The sequence below is a fragment of the Lactuca saligna genome, chromosome 9 (assembly GCF_052625555.1).
Source record: "Lactuca saligna cultivar CGN05327 chromosome 9, ASM5262555v1, whole genome shotgun sequence".
NCBI classification, from domain to species: domain Eukaryota; kingdom Viridiplantae; phylum Streptophyta; class Magnoliopsida; order Asterales; family Asteraceae; genus Lactuca; species Lactuca saligna.
Genome location: NC_136425.1, coordinates 13,908,527 through 13,931,896, shown reverse-complemented (window position 1 = coordinate 13,931,896; position 23,370 = coordinate 13,908,527). Strand labels below are relative to the sequence as shown.

The 23,370-nt window shown below is 34.2% G+C and overlaps 2 protein-coding genes, 1 long non-coding RNA gene and 2 other non-coding genes across 6 annotated transcripts; 3 read left to right on the top strand and 2 right to left on the bottom strand.

Moving 5' to 3' along the window:
- Positions 1-1,643: 1,643 nt before the first annotated feature.
- Positions 1,644-5,729, bottom strand: LOC145014510 (ubiquitin-activating enzyme E1 2-like). Its single transcript, XM_078972893.1, has 5 exons — positions 5,153-5,729; positions 4,840-5,057; positions 3,072-4,735; positions 2,553-2,985; positions 1,644-2,465 (listed from the first exon to the last, which is right to left on the bottom strand). The coding sequence occupies exons 1-5, from the start codon at positions 5,712-5,714 to the stop codon at positions 1,869-1,871; spliced, it is 3,474 nt and encodes a 1,157-aa protein (XP_078829019.1). The 5' UTR covers positions 5,715-5,729; the 3' UTR covers positions 1,644-1,868.
- A 3,613-nt stretch (positions 5,730-9,342) lies between these two features.
- On the top strand, positions 9,343-9,424 carry TRNAS-AGA (transfer RNA serine (anticodon AGA)). Its single transcript has one exon. It is a non-coding gene; the product is annotated as a tRNA-Ser (tRNA).
- Positions 9,425-9,440: 16 nt separating this feature from the next.
- Positions 9,441-14,927, top strand: LOC145014511 (Rab3 GTPase-activating protein catalytic protein). Of its 2 annotated transcripts, none has more exons than XM_078972895.1 (22): positions 9,441-9,614; positions 9,818-9,898; positions 10,399-10,442; positions 10,542-10,605; positions 10,739-10,853; positions 10,948-11,015; positions 11,101-11,198; positions 11,284-11,455; positions 11,522-11,744; positions 11,831-11,957; positions 12,043-12,152; positions 12,221-12,313; positions 12,399-12,530; positions 12,623-12,756; positions 12,840-12,914; positions 12,998-13,062; positions 13,220-13,325; positions 13,427-13,498; positions 13,578-13,617; positions 13,703-13,950; positions 14,035-14,212; positions 14,294-14,927. In XM_078972895.1, the coding sequence occupies exons 2-22, from the start codon at positions 9,839-9,841 to the stop codon at positions 14,809-14,811; spliced, it is 2,742 nt and encodes a 913-aa protein (XP_078829021.1). In that variant the 5' UTR covers positions 9,441-9,614; positions 9,818-9,838; the 3' UTR covers positions 14,812-14,927. The 2 variants fall into 2 exon arrangements, with proteins under 2 accessions (XP_078829021.1, XP_078829020.1); XM_078972894.1 differs by having other exon boundaries at positions 9,441-9,688.
- Positions 14,928-15,850: 923 nt separating this feature from the next.
- On the top strand, positions 15,851-15,932 carry TRNAS-AGA (transfer RNA serine (anticodon AGA)). The gene has a single exon. It is a non-coding gene; the product is annotated as a tRNA-Ser (tRNA).
- Positions 15,933-16,959: 1,027 nt separating this feature from the next.
- On the bottom strand, positions 16,960-18,504 carry LOC145018108 (uncharacterized). The gene is made up of 3 exons (XR_013666831.1): positions 18,359-18,504; positions 17,378-17,696; positions 16,960-17,278 (listed from the first exon to the last, which is right to left on the bottom strand). It is a non-coding gene; the product is annotated as an uncharacterized LOC145018108 (long non-coding RNA).
- Between the last annotated feature and the right edge of the window lie 4,866 nt (positions 18,505-23,370).

Sequence of the window (23,370 nt, the reverse complement as noted above, 5' to 3'; positions counted from 1 at the left end):
CTTAGTATATTGTAGCATTGACTTGTTATTTTTATTATTTTTATCCATTTTATTTGTTAATTTGACACTAAAACACATACAAGTTCAGTTAATCAAAGCTAATTTTGGTTCACATTTGCTCCCTCTTACTTGCAAAGAGATCCCTTTTGTTCTAAGTCTTACAAAACAAATATATATAAACTCATTTTCTTTTCACTATCTTACTTATGTACTTATGTTGGATTGTTTAAAAGTTACTTAACCTCTTATCTAACTCTTTCAACTTTCATAGTTTGGTGATTAATATCACATACAACATATATATAAGTCTACTTTAGACATTCAATATACCAACACAAATGTATAAACATTTTGCCTTTAGATAATGTATAAGGTTCAAGAATTGTCTTCAAAATGGGAAAAGCTCATTTTCCAACAACTTTCTCGCAAATCAACCAACCTGTATCAAAAGGAAAATCCATGTCATAATCCATCACCTCTATCCACATGTACTCCATAATGTAATTGATGTCTCTCACCACTTTGTAGTACGAAGATCTATTCTAAATATTCGTTAGATGAAATCATTTTGATTGAGAAAAATGTGTTTAGAGATTTAAAGATAGCGAGGATAAAGATTATAGCATGTTTGAAGATTAAAGGATACCAAAGAGAGAAATTACATATGAAAAAACATAGCAACTTTAGCAGCAAAACAAATTTCGTAATATAAGGTGAGATTTTTTTACGTGGCCAGTCATTTCACGAAATGAAGTACCATAAAAGTATTTTATGTCAGGAAAATATGTTACATTATAAAAGTAAGTATTTGACAATTACCTTCTTATGAAATCAATGGTGATTTTGTGGTATGAATCAAAGTGACTATGTTAAATAACTCCGTCTTTTTTTATATTTTTATGTTTATCCTTTTTTGTTTATTTATTGGTGGTTAATAAAAATAAGGCAGACAAGAATAAATACGGATTAAAGTATTAGTCGATGGAAATTAAGCCTTTGGTGGGAGTAGGGGAGGGTGGGTGGACTCACATGCCAAGTATTCTGACATTGACAGTTACATCACATACTTCAATTAAGCTTTGCTTGCAAAACATACTTATGGTATCATGGTCCCTCTCTTTTTCAGCTCCTTTATCTATTATTTTCTCCTTTTAAATAATCTCCCAATAAGTATAATATTATATTCATTTAACCTAATTCTAATTATAGTTTCCAAATTATATCCTTTCTGTTTATTTATTTGCATCGTTACAAGTTATTGATGCTATCCATTATGATCGACGGATACATCAGTTTTTCAGTTGAATATATGTGACAATCAGCTTGGATATAAATACTTAATAAATACAAAAATTTATTTGTGTTCTAGTTAATCCATATGAAAGGAAACAAGCGAGTAATAAAAGCAAAAGGTAAAAAACAGGAAATGTTGGTTTCTGAAAAGCTCCATGTGTTTGTAGGAGTAGCTCATAAGATGACATTGGGGACCAATGCTTTCTTTACAGTTTACAGAATAACTTTGAATAAGTGAATATAACAATATCAAAGTCACAAAGTGGGGTTGCTTATAATGGGCCGAGGAAGCCCAATTTATGGTAATGGGCCACTTGAATGTAAAACAAGAAATATTGAAAACCACAAAGTGACAGAAGATATAAAAGAAATTTATTGCAGAAGCACGATTAATTTAACTCTTACATGGCATAGTTGATGAGTATTTGAAACAGATGTCTGTCTATTCAACAATGTCACTTCATCCCAACAAATGTATATATAAAACAGCAATCATACAGATGTTACACTTACACAACCATCTTCAAATTATTCCCACAACCAAATGGTGTAAACCCTAAATGTTGATTCAGTGGTCAACGAAAGTATACAGATACCTGAGGGATATCAATGTCATTTTCCTCCTCATCTTCACACGCCACCATCAGATCCAGGTGGCGGCGATACTCCGGAATCTCCATCTTTGCCACATCTCTCGCCAGATCCACCACCTTCTTATCCATCCTGTCTTTATGCCTAGGAAACATACTGTTGTACAACAAGCAACTCCCACACGAAATGCTATAAGCATCAAGTCCCTTGTCAGCAAGCCATTTGATGAGTTCCCTTAAAGTAGGATTGCCCTTGATCGTCCACCTGTCCCACACTGTCCACGTCAGGTCTTGGTGCTTCATCACCTTTGGTGGGACCGGCTCTGCCATGGAGAACAACGGGAGTGCCAGGTTGGCAAACGTGTTGCGGTAGTCTTCCACCTTGTGGCCCCCGTCGATGACTTTGTAAAGCTCGAGGCAGACTAAACCGGTTGCCATGGCGGTTGACGTGGCGATTGCTGGGATGATTCTGCCAGCTATGAATTTGGCTCGCAGTTTGTCAACTTCCGGGATGCTGTAGTTTCTTGCTCTCATGTTTGCTAGTCCAGCTATGAAGTCCATGTGGTAATTCGTGTCATCATCCTTCAAAAATTCAATCAAATTTGTCAAAGTCAAACAATCAATCCATTATATCATACAAAAAGATTGGATATATATATATATACATACCTTTTCAAACTGAATAGGCTTCATGGTATAATCGGAAGGAAGAGACTTTCTGGCACGTTCTATATTCTTGATTAACTGATCGATAACTGCAGAATCGTCAACAGATGCAGCTGATAAAGTGGTGGCATTTTCATCGGTTTCTATTCTGACACCTTGTTTTGGTTGAAAGTCCGGGACAATAACCTTTTCAACAGCTTCGGCTAATTTCTTGGGATTCTTGGCCCACTCCGGAATTGGAATCCCGAATGTCTCCGCTCGAAGAATGGCACCCGACAACACAAAATGAAGATGACTCGGGTCGGAAACAGAGAATTCCAATGGACGCGGGAATCGCTTCGGGGCTGACCAAAACGGTGCTCCGGTACTGGTCGCAGCATCTTCCGGGAATGTAAAGATCAGTTGTTTCATACGGTTACAAAAGTAATCTTCAAACCTAAAAAACAGATTAATAAAGTTAAACATACGATTATATAATAATAATACGAAAGGAAAGAACGGAATGTAATGGAAGGGAATTACTTCAAACGAGCCCAAGTGATGCAATCTTGAAACGATTCACATTTTTCCCTATCGAGACACTCAAGAACCCGTTCTAGATTATCCCTAGCCTGGGCGTCACCGGCATTCCTCATTCCGGATGTATATTCCCCCGGATTAGAAAGATACGCGTTAACTTCCGATGGTGTTTTCTCAAGTAATCCTTCGAATTCCGACCGAGCCCAAGTCAAACAATGGTCAATGTTATGCGGGAACGAATGCACGGTACACATAGGCGCTTGTTTCTCGGGCGGGTCCCGGGAAGCACCGTAGTTTTCGGTCAAATGAGGGATAACCATCTGCGTGTTGCATTTAGCACCGAGTGTTCCAGACTCGAGAAGCGGCTTCTGGAAATATAAGCATCTTTGATCAACATAAAGCCTAGCGTTCACGTTGTCCAATGCGTTCACAACAACATTCAAATTCTCCCAGAAAGTATCGTCAAACACATTCTCGGTTTCGGGTCCCACACGATTCTGTAAAGCTTCGATCTGAAGACGAGGGTTGATCAATGAAGCTGCAGAAGCAGCAACCGTTGATTTCGCTTGTCCAATGTTCCAGTCACGAAACAGAAACTGTCTGCTGAGATTGCTTTTCTCGATGACATCATCATCTGTGACTGTTAGTTTCCCTTTAGAGCCACATGAAACACCCATCAAGGCTAGATTTTTCAAGAATTCGCAACCTAACGCGCCAGACCCCACAAGGAAAGATCGAGTGTCTTCTAGTTTTTTCTGGAATTTAGCTCCGAATACTGATATTTGAGCATCGTAACGACTGTTTAAAGGTTTGTAGTCTTCGGGTTCTAAAGGCTCAGTAGGAAGTGACTCGATGGAATCAAAGTAAAAGAATTGGTAAAGTGGATGGAACTTTCCGGAACATGCTTTCACAACCTCTTGTCCGACTATCCCACCAAACATGGCAGCCATTGGATTGAGAACTGCCCGGGACCCGTATGCAAAATCCCGCAAAAGTTTCGGATTTATATCTTCTAGTTTTCCATCTCCCAAGCTTTCATTCATGTTGCCAGCAATATCAATCAATTTCCGTGCATCGTCTTCCGACCCGGAAACCGGGAACCGACCCGATTCAGATACGAATTTATCGAGTGCTTGGAATGCTAAATGCAAAAGAGGAGGGCGATCGAATTTAGAAAAGTCACTCAATAGAAACTCCCCTGGGTTTCCAAGTGCTTCTTTTAAAGGCTTGAAATTGAGAACCTTTGACTGTTTGACTTGAGTCACAATACCACCTTTCACATATGTCCCGAAGTTAGTTGTGTCTTCTTCAAGAAAGAATGAATATGGCCTGCAGCTTTTAACTTTCCTTGGCTTTCCATCGTTAAGTTCTGTCATTCCATGAATTTCAGAGAATATAACAAGATCTCCATCTTGGAATCCGAGTCTTTCATCATCAACACATGTTATTAACGCAGGGTTATCGTTACTGATGGATGCAATGATGCCAGTATGTGGTTCTTCACCATCAACATCAACTACAGTAAACTCGGGGCCAAAATCGCAGAAAATGTTACCAAAAAGCCCTCTGACTTCGGTCTTGATGAAAGCAATAGGAGGCTGATGGTTGTGGCAGTAATCATCAAACTCAATAGCTGTCTTTAAATCTATATCGGTAAAGACCACAGCCTGAAGAATCATAAAAATACCAAAATACCCTTGTTATTTTATATATTAGAAGTTATGTGATAAACTGATATGTTTGCAAGTGGAATAATATCACAAATGGGTACCTGAAAGTTGGAAAGTTGTTCTTTAGTCAACTTTGTAGGCAAGGTGGAGACGAGTACAGCATTGTTGAGCTCCTGAAGCTTCTGGACAGAGGCTAGAGCTCTATTCTTGCCAACATCGTTTTCTGAAAAAAGAAAATTACTGGACAGATCCCAAAGTTCCACTGCACCTTCATCATGTAAAGTCACAGACTTGACTCCAGCAAGTATAAGATTTTTCGCTGCAATGAGTGAATATCAATATGAAGCCATTGATATAGCAGATCTCAAATTGAAGAAACATCAAGAAATTACAGTCTAAAACCATCAATTTTACCTATCTCAGCACCAAGTCCTTGCATCCCAGAAATCAGCACATTAGATGCAAAGAGCCGCCTCATAGTCTCACGACCATACACAGCAAGCTGTCTGCTATGGAGATCTTCATCGATCTCCTGCAAATTCCCATCTTCAAATCCCATATTACTCGCGCTATTATTATCCTCTACTGCCACGCTATTGCTGCTGTTGCTATTAGATTCCCCACCACCGCTGCTTTTCTTCTGATCACAATCCGCCGTCCCGGTGATGGTCGTTCTGGAATTTATCGATGAACAAGAAGAGATCAAACAACCGACCCGAGGCTTTTTATGCAAATTATCAGTTTTATTATCACTACTGCTATCGTCGTCTAGCTTTATTACTTCAGCAGGTCGCTTCTTAGGTAGCATATGAAGTAAAAAGCTGCTGAAAGCGCCACAAAACCCCATGGAAACGAAAATCAACAATACAATTTGCGAAAATACTAGATCGGGAAACAAACAAGCAGCGACTATAACATAGAAAGAACTAAACCCTAACCCTAGGTTTTTCTGGCTATTGGTCAAGTGAATCGCCATTAATTAACAAGGTATGATTCGATCCGATCGTGATTTTGAACTGCAAGCAAAGAAAGAGATATTAGGAAAGTAAACTTACCGATTGAAGGTAACTTGGAGCAGGAGATTCTCTTGTGAAACGGATGCTGTTGTTTGTTCTTTGCTTTGTAGGAGTCGTTGGCAGTCAGTTCTAGAGAATTCTCAACAGTGGAGGAGAGGAGAGAAAGGTTTCATTTTTTAACGGGTGATTGTAGAGTTGGAGGAAGGCGGTGGAGGACAGAAGACCTTAGCTTTAGCCCGTGGAACGCCATTAACTAAACCGGTTTTTGTCGTCGTTTAGTGGGGTTAAGTTAAGGTTAACCCTTGATCAAGTAAAAACCATTTTTAATTTTTATTATTATCATAATTTATAAGACTTATAATTTGTTAACAATAGATTTTTTTATTTTCTTTTAATTTGTTAACAATAATTTTTTTTTTTTTTTAATTTATGTTAACAATAGATTTTTTTATTTTCTTATAATTTGTTAACAATAGATTTTTTTTAAATAACCATGTATAAATTGAGACTTTTGAAAAATTTATTTTATAACAAACTTTTATTTAATTTATATAAAGTTACACTATATTAGCTAATTAACTCTTTTACATTTACTTGATCTTTTGCTCACGGCGATTGTCGTACTTCCGTTGATCGGGACTGCCATTGCGGACCATGAACGTGTGCAATGACCTTGATTTCATATGTATGTATTGTAATCAACTTTGTTAAACGTTTTGATACTTAAAACTAAACATATCAAATCAAAAGCTATTAAGATAATTGGTTCCAAAAACATATCATCAAAAACACACTAAGTTTACGACTTGACTTTAACCTAGTAATTTTTTGTAATATAATATTGTCTTGGTAAATTGCCGATATACATTGAAAAGTTGAAAAGTTGGTGGATTATAATGTAATGAACACTTGTTATTGTTCATTTGTTCATAGTAACTATTTTTATATTTTATAATTGTATTATAGAAAACTAATATACGAAGCAAAGTGTTCTTTCGAACCTATTTTAAATCGTCATGCAAGTTGAATACATACCTAATACCTAATAGACCGTCTATATCAGTATAATGTTATTAACTTTTTATTTGTGTCATGTAAAGCTTTGTAATTATCTCAACATTAGTGTTGTAACAATTGCTATTTTTAGGTTGAGCTTTTAAACCTTTAATTGGGAGAATGAAATAGAAGGAACAATTTCATAATTTTAAATCCAAGTAAATGAGTGTTAGTAGTTGAACGATATTGAGGAGTTTTTAATTATAATAGATTCTTTCTAAAGAAATATCTAATTTTAGAATAAACTAATGAACATTGTTAATTTTAATTTTTAAACCATCCACATCAATAAAATATTATTTATATTTCAAACATGTCACATCAGGTTTTATAATTACTTCTACATCAATACCACATCACTCATCTTTCTAAAATAATCATCATTGCTACATCAACAGTTATTTTATTTATTTTGACATATATATTAAATATTAAATATTAAATACTCAATAATAAAGAAACATAAATTTAATAATTTACAAATATAATAATATTTTAAATATAAAATAACAAAATAATAAATATGAAATTTATTTTACTTTATTGAATATTTAAATATTAAAACATCACAAAAACAAAAACATGAATCACAAAACCAATATTACAATATTAATACTCATTTTCTTCGTCTCCAAATTGATTCCAAATCTTTTCAACAAAATCCGTTTGTAGTTGATGATTTATGGATTTGTTATGGATATTTTGCATAAAAAATTGTAATTTAGCTTTCCCTATTTATAAGAAGTTTCTAATAAGTTAAAATTTATGACACCACACCGAAATAAATATTACTGGTATTATCCCGCATTAAGCTAATAAACATTTTAAACAAGCAATCCAAAACACCCTCTAATTCATGTCATTCAATTGATTCTTCAACTTTTTTTATATATAATGTCGCATTTAATATCGACACTCTTTTCGTAAATCCATTTAAGTACTTGTTATCCCTCAATGCCAAACAAAATGTCAAAAAAACAGTCTACCAAGTACAGTAAATTATACAAATACCCCTCTCAGACATTTTCTTTTAAATCTTGGGCCTATGATAAAGTTTATATCTTTTTTTTACTTTAACAAACAGAAAACCATAATATAGCTATAACTCATGTTGAGGTAAAAAGCACATTTGGAAGTCATTTTCTTAAATCATATCATACAATATTCATGATGATAATTTGTTGTTATATTTTCTTTTATATTCTCAGATGGATTCGTATGATGATAAATAACCTCATGTCAAACACACAACCACCCTTCATGGATATAGTATACAATATTGGTATTTTTCATTATGTTTTTCAAATTCTTATGATGATTATAAATATTATGTATGTAATTTTTTACAGTTTACACATAGGAGTAGTTAGCAGAGTTTTGTTGTCAGTTATATACCGCCCAAGAAGCTTCTAAAACTCAAGACAATCTATAATGTGGTAATTAATGAAACAATAACGTACTTACATGTCTCTACAAAAATAACAATGTACTTAAATTTTGATACCGGTATAGGCATTGTCCTTTATATTCTATAATTTTCCCTAAATAATTATTGTTTTTGCTGTAGTTATTTCTGCCGTGTGGGCTTCAAGTTGACAAAACCAACAACATTAGCTTTGATTTAAAAAAATGGCAATTGGGAAAAATAATCCCAAAAATTTCGTTTTTTTAATAACATATTCTTGATGGATAAAAGTAGATATTGTAACCTTTTTATTAGTATGCACAATTGCATCCAACGAAAATATCAATACGATAATAATAGAAAATATGTTTTTTTAGGTGACTTTATTCAAGTTATGAGGAATAGGATTTCGACTCGAAATGTTTTTACTATCAGCTAAAAATGTTAAATACAAAAAGCAACAACGTGCACTAATTTATTTGATTACTTTCATTTTTTTACATTAGGACATTATACTCTTCAATCTATTCAGCTGTATTGTATTTGAATGACATTATAGCATCCTACTTTCGTGACCCGCTAAAACCAATAAGAAAAGATCCGACCCGTGCAACGCACGGGCCTCATTTCTAGTTAGTTTATTATTATTTTTTTACTAAAACAAGGTCATTCTACAAAACTCTTTTTACATACATATCTATTCAATATTGTTCAAGAAAATCAAAATATATTAGCAAAAACACAATAACTCTCAAACACCTCATGGTACAAAACACGGCAATTTGAGAGTTCCAAAACAAAATTAAAAGACAAAGATATTTTTCATCAAATATTCCTAGGGCTTAGCCATATGAGAGGATTTCTATAAACCTTAAACTTTGATCAAATTTCCTTTAAGACCGGAGACCATAAACAACTAAATATATTAGTCTTTGATCATGTAAAAGGAAAAAAAGATTTCGATCAAGAAATTAGTTATCATCAAACAAACAATAAAAGAAAACTAGCAAGTAAAGCAAGCAACCTACTATTTATTACGAAAATTGGACAAAATAGGTTGTTATTTTACACCATGCATCAGTAAAAGTAATTTAATAATTTGTTTTGTTGAAAAATGTCACATCAATGTGAGCGTGCCGGAGTGGTTATCGGGCATGACTAGAAATCATGTGGGCTTTGCCCGCGCAGGTTCGAATCCTGCCGCTCACGATTATTTTTATTTTTTTACAGAAAATTTGGGTGTCGACCAAAACCCAAAACGGACGTTAATTTTGCACCTTTATGTCAAACACCAGATCTCGTCTCTCTTCCCGTTGATCGTTTTCATCATCATCAACTATCTCTAGTGGGAGTTTATTCGTAATTTACTACTCGTTGGAGTTGAATCGTAATTCACTAGGTTTTTCATCCATTCATATTACTGGTTTTACATGTTGAATTGCTAATCTACTAATCCATGCGTTTTATAATTAGGTCAGTTTCTATGATCTATTTATGCTCACCTCGTTGTTTTGATATCTTGGTCGTTAGAATGTGATTTGGGATTTGTTTGATTTTAATTTTAACATAATCTTGTTTGATGTCGCTGTGTAATTACAACAGGACGTTGATCTTAGGCATTTAATGGCATCATCGAGCAAGAAAAAGCATGAGAAGGAAGACGACATCGAAGAAGAAGAAGAGGTACACTTCGATTCTGGTGACTAAACTGGCCAATATACTAAAAAATTATCGGATTGTGAAGTTCTGAGAATAAAAATCAAGGGTTACGTTATGCACTGTTATTAACTACATATAGAAGAAGAATCTACGTAGTAAAGTGCTATCAAAATCAAATTTTCTTTTGGAAAGTATCTGTCTGACATAAAGAATCAAAGCATAGTTATCTGTTGTTTCTTATTGGAAACAAGGAAAGGGATAATGAAGTGTGTCAGTGATGTTTTATAAAAACCATATAAGCAACTTTGATGTTTTATATCAAATTTTATTGATGGGAAGTGTTCAAATTCATGCTCAAAGGATTACAAATTTGGTTAGTTTGTGTTTGATATATTAGGCTGGATAGTTATCTGTGCATTCTTTTAAATATTTGAAGCAAAGTAAGAAAGTGTATTATAAAGAACATTTTCAGAGAGTCCTTCCAAGTAGAAATAACTTTTCCTTGATTGTTTATTACCATGCAGTTTGAACATTTTGATGACTTTACCCTAGCCTCTTCATGGGAAAGGTATTACATATATCTCTCCTAATACTTTAATGCATATTCATATCCAATAGAGCTTTATATACACATCATCATTAATTTTACTAAATTTGTTATTTGTAGGTTTATTTCTGAAATTGAGGCTGTTTGTCGACAATGGCTGTCAAGTGGTCCCAAAAACTTGTTGGTATGCATATTTGTTTTACTAATGGATGGAAACATTATACCAGTATTCAATACAAAGTTTAATTATTTGTTAATTGCATCTTGGAAAGAAAATCAATCACCATTGATATATCTTTTGTACACTCTTTCTATAGGAAAAGGGAGCTGTTTCATTGGGAGAGCTGAAGAATTTGTATAAAGTGAAATCCGAGCTGAAATATGCCATGAAAAACTATTGCATGGAGTACTACTTTGAAATCAGTAATGCTGGTATACTTTAAACACCTCTCCAGGTTTCACTTTCAATTTCACCATGCACTCTTTGCAAATATCATCATATTCGTTGTTGCATTATATCAATCAGGAAAGGCTGTAGATTGGAGTTCCAGTTTACATGAGCTGCAATTGTCTTTTGGTGTGAAAGAATTCATGGTATCTTTGGCTCATCATCTTAATGTTCATATCATACTGTTAAATAATTAAATATAAAGGCACTTATGTTTTCAATTGTAAACAGGTAATTGCACCCCAAAGTGCCAGTGGTGTTATTCTTGATTCACCAGAGGCTAGCAAGCTTCTAAGTGCAGTTGCTATAGCCTTCTCAAATTGTTCTAGGTGGGATTCACTTATTCTTTTTTCTTTTAATTACATTACATTTGAGTTCTGAATTTCTGATTGTTGAACAATGGAACAATTTTAGTTTGTGGCCAGCATTTGTCCCAGTGCATGATCCTTCTAGAAAAGCTTATATTGGTATCCAAAACATGGGAACAGTATTTACTCGAAGATTTGAAGGAGATCTTATTTCCACTCAAGTTCCTGTAAAACTCATGCATTTGGAGGGATTATATGAGCTGTTTGTATCTAAATTTGTAAGTCACTTCCCTCATTCTGTTTTCTTTAAAGAATATTCTCTAACTGAATCATAAATGCTGTAGGCCTTTTCATCATCAGACCTTTCGACACATTTCTTCAAAGTCCATTTCACCATGAAATTAACATACAAGACTCTTCCTTATGATGAAGACAATGAAGTGCTAAATTCTGAGTCTGAGATTACTGAATCTGGAGGTGATAATGGAGGTGATAATAGAAACAAACTACAATGGGATGATGATTGTCCTTGGAGCGAGTGGTACACTGCAGAAGACCCTGTAAAAGGTAAAATAATATATTTGTGTATAATGGGGAAATGTAACTATTTTTTTTTTTTTTTGGTTACTTATAATTGCATAGAATGTGTGCAGCTTTTGAACTGGTTGCTATGTGGGGAGAGAAAATGGTGGAAAGCTCCATGGAGATGGCTGAACTTGAAAATGCTTCTATTCATGATGCTCAAAATTGGTTCATTGTTCCCGAATTCTCTTCTTATCTGTAAGGAATTGGAATTATGTTTGTTAAATTTAAAGTTTCAACATATGTTTGTATGAAATTGAAATGACACAATTCTGTCTTATAGCACTGGTGATTATACTGGAAACATGGTTGGATTTGCTTCACAACTTCGCCTTCTGATTGATGCATTAGCCATGTCCTTGGATGTTAAATTCATGGAAGATTTCGTGTCAGGTCTGATACTTATCTGTCTCTTTCTCTGTGTGTGTGTTTCCTGAATCCTGACTTTTCTGTTTGTACAGTTGAAACATCAGGATCCGACAAATTGAGGTCATCTGCAGTAATTCCTCCACCAACAGTTCTTGATCGTGTGCTTAAAGATCTTTGTCATGATGGTAAATAGTAAAATACATGTTGTAGAAAGAAAATGAAAAAGATTAAAAATAAAAATTAATATAAAATGTTTTGATTACACTACAGGACCTGAACTCATTTCACCTGAAGGTGAAGGGAGACACAAGAGTTCTAGACTTATTAAGGGGGCTCCTTTGGAAACTCTGTTTGCTCAATTTTGTTTACACTCATTATGGTTTGGAGACTGCAACATACGTGGTATAATAATCTTGAAAATTTAAAATACTGAATCAAATATTTTTATTAATACTAAAAAAGTTTGATGTTATTTTATCATTTATGTTGTTCAGCCATTTCTGTACTATGGATAGAGTTTATTAGAGAAGTACGTTGGTGTTGGGAAGAGTCACAACCATTGCCACGAATGCCAACCAAAGCTGCAATTGATCTATCAACTTGTTTAGTTCACCAAAAGCTGCAAATGGTAATTGTTTTGTTCTTATTTTTTTATATCATTATTTTTATAAACTTTCATTTTTTTTTTTTTTTTCAATATTTGCTTCACAGCTTGCAATATGTATTGAGAAAAAACGTGAACAAGATAGTACCAGTGACAACAGTAGTGATACTCCTAGTGTTGAGGTGGGTTGACATTTTTTTTTGTTTGTAAGATAAGAGATTGTGATTTGTATTTTGTGTTAATGGTTTATTTGTCTGAAGTGCAGGCTAATGAAGACTTTTCTTATCCATCAGGAGCAAAGGAAGAAGGTTTAGTGAAGGAAAGTGACAGGTGAAATAAGCAAGTGAGAGCTCCTTGGTTTTTTTTATTTATTTATTGAACATTAATGTACACCATTATTGGTATATGAAGTTCTTTTCATTTGTTGCATGTTAGTTCCCATCTTTTTTATTTTTTATTTTACATTTTCTTGTTATGTCTTTTGTAGCACCCCAACTTGTATGACATCGGGTAAGAGGAGGGGATCAGCAGGTGTGGTGGAATCCTTGATGCTTTTGAAATCACATGACAACATGCATGCTCCATTTACTCAGGTTCATCTGATTTTCACATGCTATCTTTCTTTTTTCTTTTTTTAATCTCCACAATGAATAAATTGACAGTCTTTTTTTATTTTATTTTATTTAAATCATAGGATCCACCAATTATGACAGAAGACATGCATGAAGAAAGGCTCCATGCAGTTGAAGTCTTGGGCAATTCTTTTGTACGTTGTCACATTCACATATATATGATATTATACAAAATAAATCTCCTTGCTGAAAGTTGTGTATAATTTTTGTCAGAGCTTCTCTGGGCAGTTGGAGAAGGACATCTTATCTTCAGGTACCACATAAAATGGTTTTTTTTTTCTCTGATGATTTCCCTAACTTTTTGTTGTTTGATGATTTTATTTAAAAAAAAAAAAAAGATATGTCAGCATTTAAAGCAGCAAATCCAGAAGCTGTTTTTGAAGACTTCATTCGATGGCATTCTCCAAAAGATTGGGAAGATGATAAGAGTTGTGGGCCCTCAGGAGACAAATGGCCACCTCAAGGAAAACTTTCAGAGAGAATGTCAGAATCCGGAAATTCATGGCGCAAAATTTGGAATGATGCCCCTCCTCTACCAGCTTCAGAACAAAAACCATTTATGGATCCAATTAGAGAAGGAGAAAAGGTACTACTACATTATACATTTACATTTTTTTTTACCCTCCATGATCAATGAAACTAACATACATCATCCAATATCTATAAAAAGATACTTCATTATCTGGAAACAGTAAGACCGCATCAGTTACTGGAGCAGATGGTGTGTACTGCTTTCAGAGCTGCAGCTGACACTCTTAACCAGACTAGCTTCGGTGGGTTAAAGAACATGACAATAAAAATCGACCAATTATACTTCACCATTGCTTCTGCGTTGAAGCCTTTGCAAGGTAATGTGTAAAGTGTAATGATGTCTCATTTACAAAATTTTTAGACACAAGGGTAAAATAGTCATTTTTATGCATTGGCAGCAAACAAGCTACCGGGTGATATGGAAATAATCCAAGATGTAAAACGGCTCTGTGTTGTATTCGAACACGTGGAGAAGCTGCTAACACTTGCAGCTTCCCTTCATCGCAAATTCCTAAACGCGCCTCGACTTTCACAAACCATTTTCAATGAATTCTACAATTTATACGCACCAAAAATGGGGAAAGTAGGGTTGGTTTCTCATGAAGTGAGAAAGAAGCAAGAAGTGAGGGGGAACGAGAGAGATGTTGTAACGGGTATGTTTGTGCAGCCTTCGGCTAACCAGTCATGGAGGAAGGTGTTGAGCATGGGGAATTTATTGAATGGGCACGAACCCATGTTAAGGGAGATTGTGTTCTCATTGCGTGATAGAGTGGATAGTAGCTACTATGCTCCACGTGGCAGTGGGAGTGGGAATCAATGGAGTCATCAACAGGGGGAGATTGAGACTCATAGGATGTATATTTGTGGGACTTCAAATGATTTAAGGGTTGCTCTTTCTGTTACTTCTTGTGATTGAGATTCATTAGTCTTTCTTCATTTTGAAAACTTTTCATTTCTTCTTCTTCTTCTTGTATGGTTTATTTTATATATTGTGGTTAACTTTGAAATGAACAAAGATTTAAATGTTGCCCACTTTTCGTGTTACCCTCTTCTCTTTAAACACTAATAAGAAAGCAAATGAATATAAGATGGTTTTAACCAATATAAGGTAAAAAAACAAATGTAATGTGGCTGATTTTAATCCATATCATTTCGTCATGTTGTAAAATAGCCAAAGAATGGATATGGACCTTACATACGATATTGACTCGTTTAAGGTGCATAGACTGGGCAACGGGGGAGAGGTGTTATGCCTATGTGGCATCAAATAACGGTGTCATAACACAAGGAATACCGTCCCCTTCTTCTAATATTATTTGGTGTTATGTTAAGAGATGTTATCGTGATACCATATTGTAATGGGAGTCTTTCTTTCCTTTCATTGGTTGCACATATTTATCTTTCTATGTCTCTCCTCTTAACACCATCTTATAACATTGGAACACCATCACCACTTTATGTTATAACATGTTGTCAATTTCCTCCAATTTGTATTATAACACAATTTTGACATGGCTGGTGAGGTGACAACTTTGGGGTGTGATAATATATTGTTCACACCCACTGGCCACCAGCATTAAAGTCGTTTGCAAGTATATATCACGTTTTTTCTGTAACTTGTTTATAATTTTAAAGTAATGGGAGTCTTTCTTTCCTCTCATTGGTTGCACATATTTATCTTTCTATGTCTCTCCTCTTAACACCATTTTATAATATTGGAACACCATCACCACTTTATGTTATAACATGTTGTCAATTTCCTCCAATTTGTATTATAACACAATTGACATGGCTGGTGAGGTGACAACTTTGGGGTGTGATAACATGTTGTTCACACCCACTGGCCACCAGCATTAAAGTCGTTTGCAAGTATATATCACGTTTTTTCTGTTACTTGTTTATAATTTTAGAGTAACACAGTTTAGTAATCGTTAAATGAGATTAACATCGTCAATGTGAGCGTGCCGGAGTGGTTATCGGGCATGACTAGAAATCATGTGGGCTTTGCCCGCGCATGTTCGAATCCTGCCGCTCACGATTTTATACTCCTGTATTCACTATTTTTTAAAAAATTATTGAATATTTGATAGAATTAGTGAGTAATTTAACATTTTTATTTAGTTAAAATTTGCGTTCTTTTATGCGATGCACTTTAGCTTATTGAGGGTTAAATATCTTAACTAGGTTATAACCCGTGGAAACCACGGTTAACAAAGTAAAAGAATATTGATACTTTAAAACCATAATTATTAATAAATGATTTTAAAACCAATATTAACTTTCAAATTTAGATAATTTGTGAGTAACTTTATAATTGTTGCTTTAAATTTATATACAAAATGGTTTGAAGATAAGAACGGCGTTCTTTACATATAGAATAATGAAAAAAACTTATAATGTTATATAATGAAATATAATATTGTATAATCCGGAAAAAATCAAACATAGTGAATCATGGAAAAGCATAAAATTATCTTGTTGTCTTCATGGAAAATAAATTAACGGCTATAGATTGTTATCTTGTTGTCTTTATAAAGAATATGCAAATGAGAACAGTTCACTGGAATATTACATTGTACATACTTGAAATTGGAAAAGTAACATATTACAACTCGTTACTAATTGAAGGTTTTTCTCTAAACCCTTTTGCCATTATAAAAAAGATAATCATTTAAAAAACTGTTATCGAAATGCATCCTGCCATAGGAATTTATTACATAAAGGGTCCTTGTGGTAGTAAACGGTTACAAAACTGGTTCATGTGGGAAAACAACATTACATAAATGGTCCATTTAATAAATTATGACATAAAAATTAAATAAAATTTCAATAAATTCCCATACGGTTTTGTCCTCTTTACCAAAAAACCAATTAGGAAAAGTCACACTTCAAGAAATATATATAAACTTTGATCATAAATTCAAAATTGGGAAGAACAAAGCAAAAGAATGTGAATTTGAGTGTTTGACAGAACTCGCTTTTGGCACACGAAGTAACCATAACAACATAGGCAAATTAATTTAGCAAGCTAATTTGACAACATAAGCAATAATGGAACTAAGTACACGATCAAAGTTTACCTCTTTCTTTAAGTTTCTTAATTTAATAAAGAATAAAGCTTCACGATTCAAGAAAAAAACAAAAACAAATAACGGGAATATGAAATAATAGGAAAAATAGTGGACCTATTACAACATCACCATCTCAGATGGAGTTCACAAACATATCTGATCTAATATGGTATTTTTGAAAGTTATCAATGAATAAATTAAGTAATTCAAACCAAAATAATGCAACTAACCTGAATTTCATAAATCCATTTTTCTTGAATTCAAACTCATCGATCGGATGAGTTTTATTTCCATTTGTCTTCAGAATATCACCTACAAAAAGAACTCATATTAAAAACCACAAATCCACTTTCTGTTAAATTTTCCAATAAAATGAAAAAAAAGATATATAAAATCACAAATCTCTAATACCCTTGAACCAAATACGATGAAAATGATAACCCAAGTTCAACAAAACAAACTGCTCATTATGGTATCCAGGTCATGTTCATTATAAATATAGATGTTAATTTCTAGACGTCCAAATCTTGTAAGCACCAAATATAGGACCTTCAATAGTTGGAGCCATCACCATTGAGTTAAGACATTAACAATCATAAGAATTATCTAGTCCCCTTCAATTTGTATCCAAGTTCTCCACTCAAAGTTGACTCATCTTTATCTTGCAGTTAACATATCAGCAAATTGTAGATAAGGTACTTCATGATCAATTGAATATATACAAAGAAGACTGGATAAAGAATCATAAAAACCATGTCAATTGTTGGTCCAAATCATCACAACTATTTTAAAACTTATAAAAAGATTAACCACTTTTCATTTTCATCGTCTTTCAACCCATCAAACCTAAATGAAAAAAAAAAAAAACGAAAAGGAAAGATCTTTAAAGTTCTATGTCGAGTTTTAGAAAATGACTATATTCACATATTTTATAAACATATAAGGTGAAACCAATCTCAGCATATATGTCGTATGCACATAATCGTCTACCCTAATTTGGAAATTTAAATGAACACAAAAATGGTTTCATTAGCAAACGATTTATAGCTGGAAAAAAAAATTATGTTCACCATTAACATTATATTGTTATATAATTCATGCAAATTTCACAATTTCATCATCTTCTTTCCTTCAAAGATATCATGCAAGTATTTAATGGAAATAATGAAACAACGAGTATAACTCAATAGATACATAAAATTAAACACTTATCCTGCATCAAAAAATAGATGAGCAGTAGAAACCTTAAAACGTAAATCCACTGTGTGGATCACACATGCACCAAAGTTAGAAATTAGTTGCAAAAACATATATTAAGACGATTTCAATAATACTTATTAAAACAAACTTAGACAAATTAAATCAACTAACATGGAAATTTAAATATGGAACCTTCATCACCAGTAGAGGGGGGTGTCAAGACCGACCTTAAATGACCATTTTAAATCCTACAACCAAATCATCAATGGTAGGGTTAAACCCGAGGATTAAACTATTAAAATTAATGCAGGAAGGTTTGTGGGTAGTAGAATATTTTTAATCGCAGAAAAAGATGTGATCAAAGATAATCATGGAAGGTCCGCTATCCAAGTCAAATCTGAAAGAAGATAATTCCCGATTTATCGGGATTATGTTGATAATTTTTTGTTATGATTTTATGGGATTATTCACTTTGAGCGGGAAAAGAAATCCTGGTAACGTAGGAAGTTGACACGTGTCAATTATAAGCTTTGGAAAGATGCCAAGTGGATTTTAAGGATTCATTTATTAGAGAGGTAGAGGTAGATAGATTATTTCATTTTTGAGATGTCCTAAGAAAATAACACTAATTTTCATGATTTTTTTTTTATTTTTTTATTTTTTTTTTATTTTAATGAAAAAGATATATAATTTGTTTGGGTTAGAGTAAAGACAAAATTGTAAAATTGGTCTTTATGGTTTGTAAAAAATATTTGATAGGGTCCAAAATGCTTTTAACTTGCATGGAAGGTTCAGAAATCAAGAAATTTCCGTGTTTTTAGTCTAAAAAAAACTTGAAAAGATGGTTATACCCTTATTTATTTCCTTTTACATTTTTTTTTTACATTTTATTAACATTTCAATAATAATAATATAAAGAAAATGGGTAAAACTCTATCTCTCTTATGTCTCTCTCTCTCTCTCTCACACACACACACACACACACTAATAGTGTATTTTCATTAGAGAACTTTGCAAAAAAATCCAGTTTTGCTAAACCTTAGATATAATTTCTCCAGCTTCGACGATTAAAGACCTATCGACGAATTCCCCTTCTTCGCTCTTCGTGCCAGTGAGTTGTGCTTCTCTGACTATTACTAGGGTTTCATCTCTAGATTCAAGACCCACTGACGAACTCTCCATCTCCGACGATAGCTCCAGACATGTAGAGGTGGAGGAAGCTCCGACATATAGCGGTGGTGGGATCGAAAACAGAAGGATGAAAACATGGAGCAATAGTGGAATCACAACTAAACCCTCTTTTTAATGTTGTATCCTTCAAAATCTCGATACATTTTGAGTCAATCCAAACCTTAATTTCTATGCAAACCATCTTATTGTTGTGAAATTATGGAAACCCCAAATGGAAGATGCTTTAAACTGAACACAATCATAACAAATCGAGAAAAAAATTGAAAACCCAGATCTTCAAACGCCCAGAGAAGATGATTAGTTGAACCCCTTCGTGAAGCAATCTTGCCACGAATTCTTAGAAACGATGATCTCAATCATAGTTTGTTTCCCATTCTACACCACTCTCTTGTTGATTTCAAAAAGTTGTAGTGTACTCAATTGAAACAACTTATTCTTGAAAGAAATTGGATTCATCCTAGTTCTACATGACTTTACAAATGATTTGGAGATGAATTATGTGAACATACCAGGAATTATGTGGGTGGGGTTTTGCAGTTTTGATGATGGAATGCTATTTCCAAGTTGTAGGTTCGTGTGTTGGAGAAGACGAAAAAGAGAGAGAGAGAGAGAGAGAGAGAGAGAGGGAGAGAGAGAGAGAGAGAGAGAGAGAGAGAGAGAACGTATGGGTGGGTGGGGGATACATTTCTTTTTCTTTTTATTTTTTAAGTTAAAATGGTATTAGAATAATTATAAAAAAATACAAAAAATAAAATAAAATAGAAGGGTATAATCGTCTTTATAAGTTTTTTCGGACTAAAATCATGGAAAATTCATAATTTTGGACCTTCCATGCAAGTTGAAAACTTTTTGGACCTTATCCAAAGTTTTTTACAAACCACAAGGACCAATTTTACAGTTTTGTCTTAGAGTAAATACACAATGGGTCCTATCATCCTCAGGATGGAATACCCTTGGGCCTACTCAACCATCGGGTTGGAATGCCCTCGATCTGTTGGCTCACGCACAAAACAGTAAACCTTCAACCACCAACCAAATATGTGCACACACACACACACACACACACACACACACATATATATATATATATATATATATATATATATAATAGATAAACATATAATCAACCAGCAGACAACAGACAAATCAACTGATCACTAGGTATAACGACATCCTATATACCAGGATACCGATCTAACAGATCACTATAACACTATAGCATACATAAATGGATATCAAATCCAAAGGGCTGGGCTTGGTGCCTTCGACCCGTAGGTATAGTGATGAAACTCACCTCACAAATTGAATAGAAGTTGATGAGGTCCCGAATCCGAATCTTAGCTTTCTAAATGACACTTATTCCCACCAATGACCAATTTCTATAAAAATCCCAAAATACCCTCAAGGTAAAACTTAGTCAAAGTCAACTAGTCAAACCAACTAGGTCAACCGAGTCAACCCAACCGAGTTAACCTAATCGAGTCAACTCGACCAAGCCAGCTCAAGGTACATACGTGGGGCGTACTTCTGAGGTACACTTGTTGTATACGAAGCCTTGCAGGTTGACCACTATCGGGGTGGTTGACCTCGTACGCGGGGTGTACCCTCGCAAGACCAAAAATTGAATTAGGAGCTTAATGGCTTAAGCTCTTATGTCCAAACTTCAGATCCATGGCTAAAATCCTCCTAGGAGTCATAAATTCTCCAAATTTATGACTTAACTAACCAAAAATTCCATTAAGGCCTTCTAAAAGATGCATGGAGCAAAACTAACCATTAAGACTTTATTTTTATGACTTAGGACGCTTCCAAGGGACTGAAAGGACAGCTTAAAACATCAATAACATGCCATGCTTAAGATATAACATTTTGAGACCAAAAGCATCACTAAAACCCCCATTTCTAGATCTATATGATTGAAATATAAAGTTGAAAGCTTTTTACCTTAGAATGGTTGCAAATGAAGAAGAAGTCCCAGATCCAAAGTGCTTCACTCTTTCAAGATGAGCTTGGCTTTCTTCCTTCTTCTTCTAAGCACACAAATACACATTTTTAGGCTAGAAATGGCTTCTCAAGGTGAATTAGGGTTGCAAAATGTCTCAAGATGGATGGAGGCTGATGAGGTGAGGGGAAATGTGGTTATAATGATGCTTATATATGAGCTAAACCCTAAAAATAGGGGTTTCCAAACCTGGCAAGTACGCCAACGTATGTTGATGTATGCCCAACGTACTCCCATGTGACATCCCCATTTTCACGACCAGAAAAGACCGATTTTGTTTATGCTTTGTTTAAAAATCAGAGTAATATTTTAAATAAAAGTGTTGCGGAATTTGTCCCAAAACAATATATGATAAAGATTTATCAAAAGCCTTTCCGTAGAAATGTATTTCATTAAAAAGACTCGGGATGTCATGTACGATATAGATCATAAGCAAAAATAATACAATATAGGCCTTACTACATTATTCCGTATTTATAGGCCTAAAATCCATTAATCTCTCATCCCAATACATCACATCTATACTCATGCGCCACTACCTATAATACAAGAAACTGAGTGGGTCAGGCTTGGAAGCCTGGTGAGCACATAGGGTTTTCAACCCACAATAAATAAGTTTATTAACTTTATCAAACTAAACAAACCCGATTACCCGTTCCCGTTATCCTCACTTTACGTCCCTAAAACATCTAACACAAGGGACCTAGTCTAAGGACTATCATCGGGATGGATACTACTGCTAAGGGGATTCCTCAGCAATAAATGTCCTTAAAGAAACCATGTGGGGGATGGAATACATCTGGTGAGCACACAGTTCAAATAAACACACAGTTCAAATAAACACCTACAGGTTGCGAGCCTGCTAGTGTTCCACTGCACTGTCTAGAATAGTCCTTGGTCGTCATCTATACTCCGCTAGATGACTGAATCATCAATAACATCTATAACGAGGCCTCTCATTATTTTATTTTGTCACACAACAACTATTACATCTACCCATGTTTTACCCAACACATTTTGTAGATATAAAATACATATACAGTATTCTGATAATATGCACACATAGCACGTAATTTATGTAAAATACTTCATATCTATGTGTAAGCTGAAAGTAACTATGCACTCACCTGGTAAGGTGGTGACTCAGCACTCGGACATCACTTCGTTACTTCTTAAAACAATTTTTCCTTGACCAAAACCTAGTATTAATACCACTAGAGTTTAGTTTTAACGTTAATCGCGACTAATTAATAGTCTAGCTATTATTATTATTATATAAGCGTTAAATAACACTCAATATAACTCATAATAATAGCCCAAATAATTATTTTAAGGTCCTAATAATGTTACTATAATTAAATAAAAGCTATATTAAATATAGTATAGGCGTAACTCACTTACAACGGGTTTTTATTAAAAACCGGACTTCGTTGGAGCAGCGTTTCCGAGCCGAAAGTTTTTCTTTTCGGAGCCGTCGGGCTCTCCGGGGATTTCTTCTCGTGATAGGGAGGTTCCCTAGACTTGGGAGGGGTTTAGGGAGGTTAGAGAGAGAAAGAAAGGTTTGAAGGTGTGAGGAAATTATGAAGAGTTCATCTCTTATTTATAGGAATTGTATAGTAAAGTAGTCTCCAAGCTTCGTCCGTAACTTTTGCATACGAGCTCCGTTTTTTTCTGTCTTTTTACCGTTGAGTTCCTATTAATGAGATCTTCAACTTTCATTTAGACCTCGTTGGCTAATTCTCATTCTATCTCGGATTTACAAAACTGTATCGAATTCGCCGCGCTCGAAAAGTAGAGACTAAGCTTCGTCCATAACTTTCGCATATGAGCTCCGTTTTTGTCTGTATTTTTACCGTTGAGTTCCTATTAATGAGATCTTCAACTTTAATTTAGACCTCGTTGGCTAATTATCACTCTATCTCAGATTTACAAAACTGTATCGAATTCGCAACGCTCGAAGAGTAGGGACTCAGCTTCGTCCATATCTTTCGCATACGAGCTCCATTTTTGA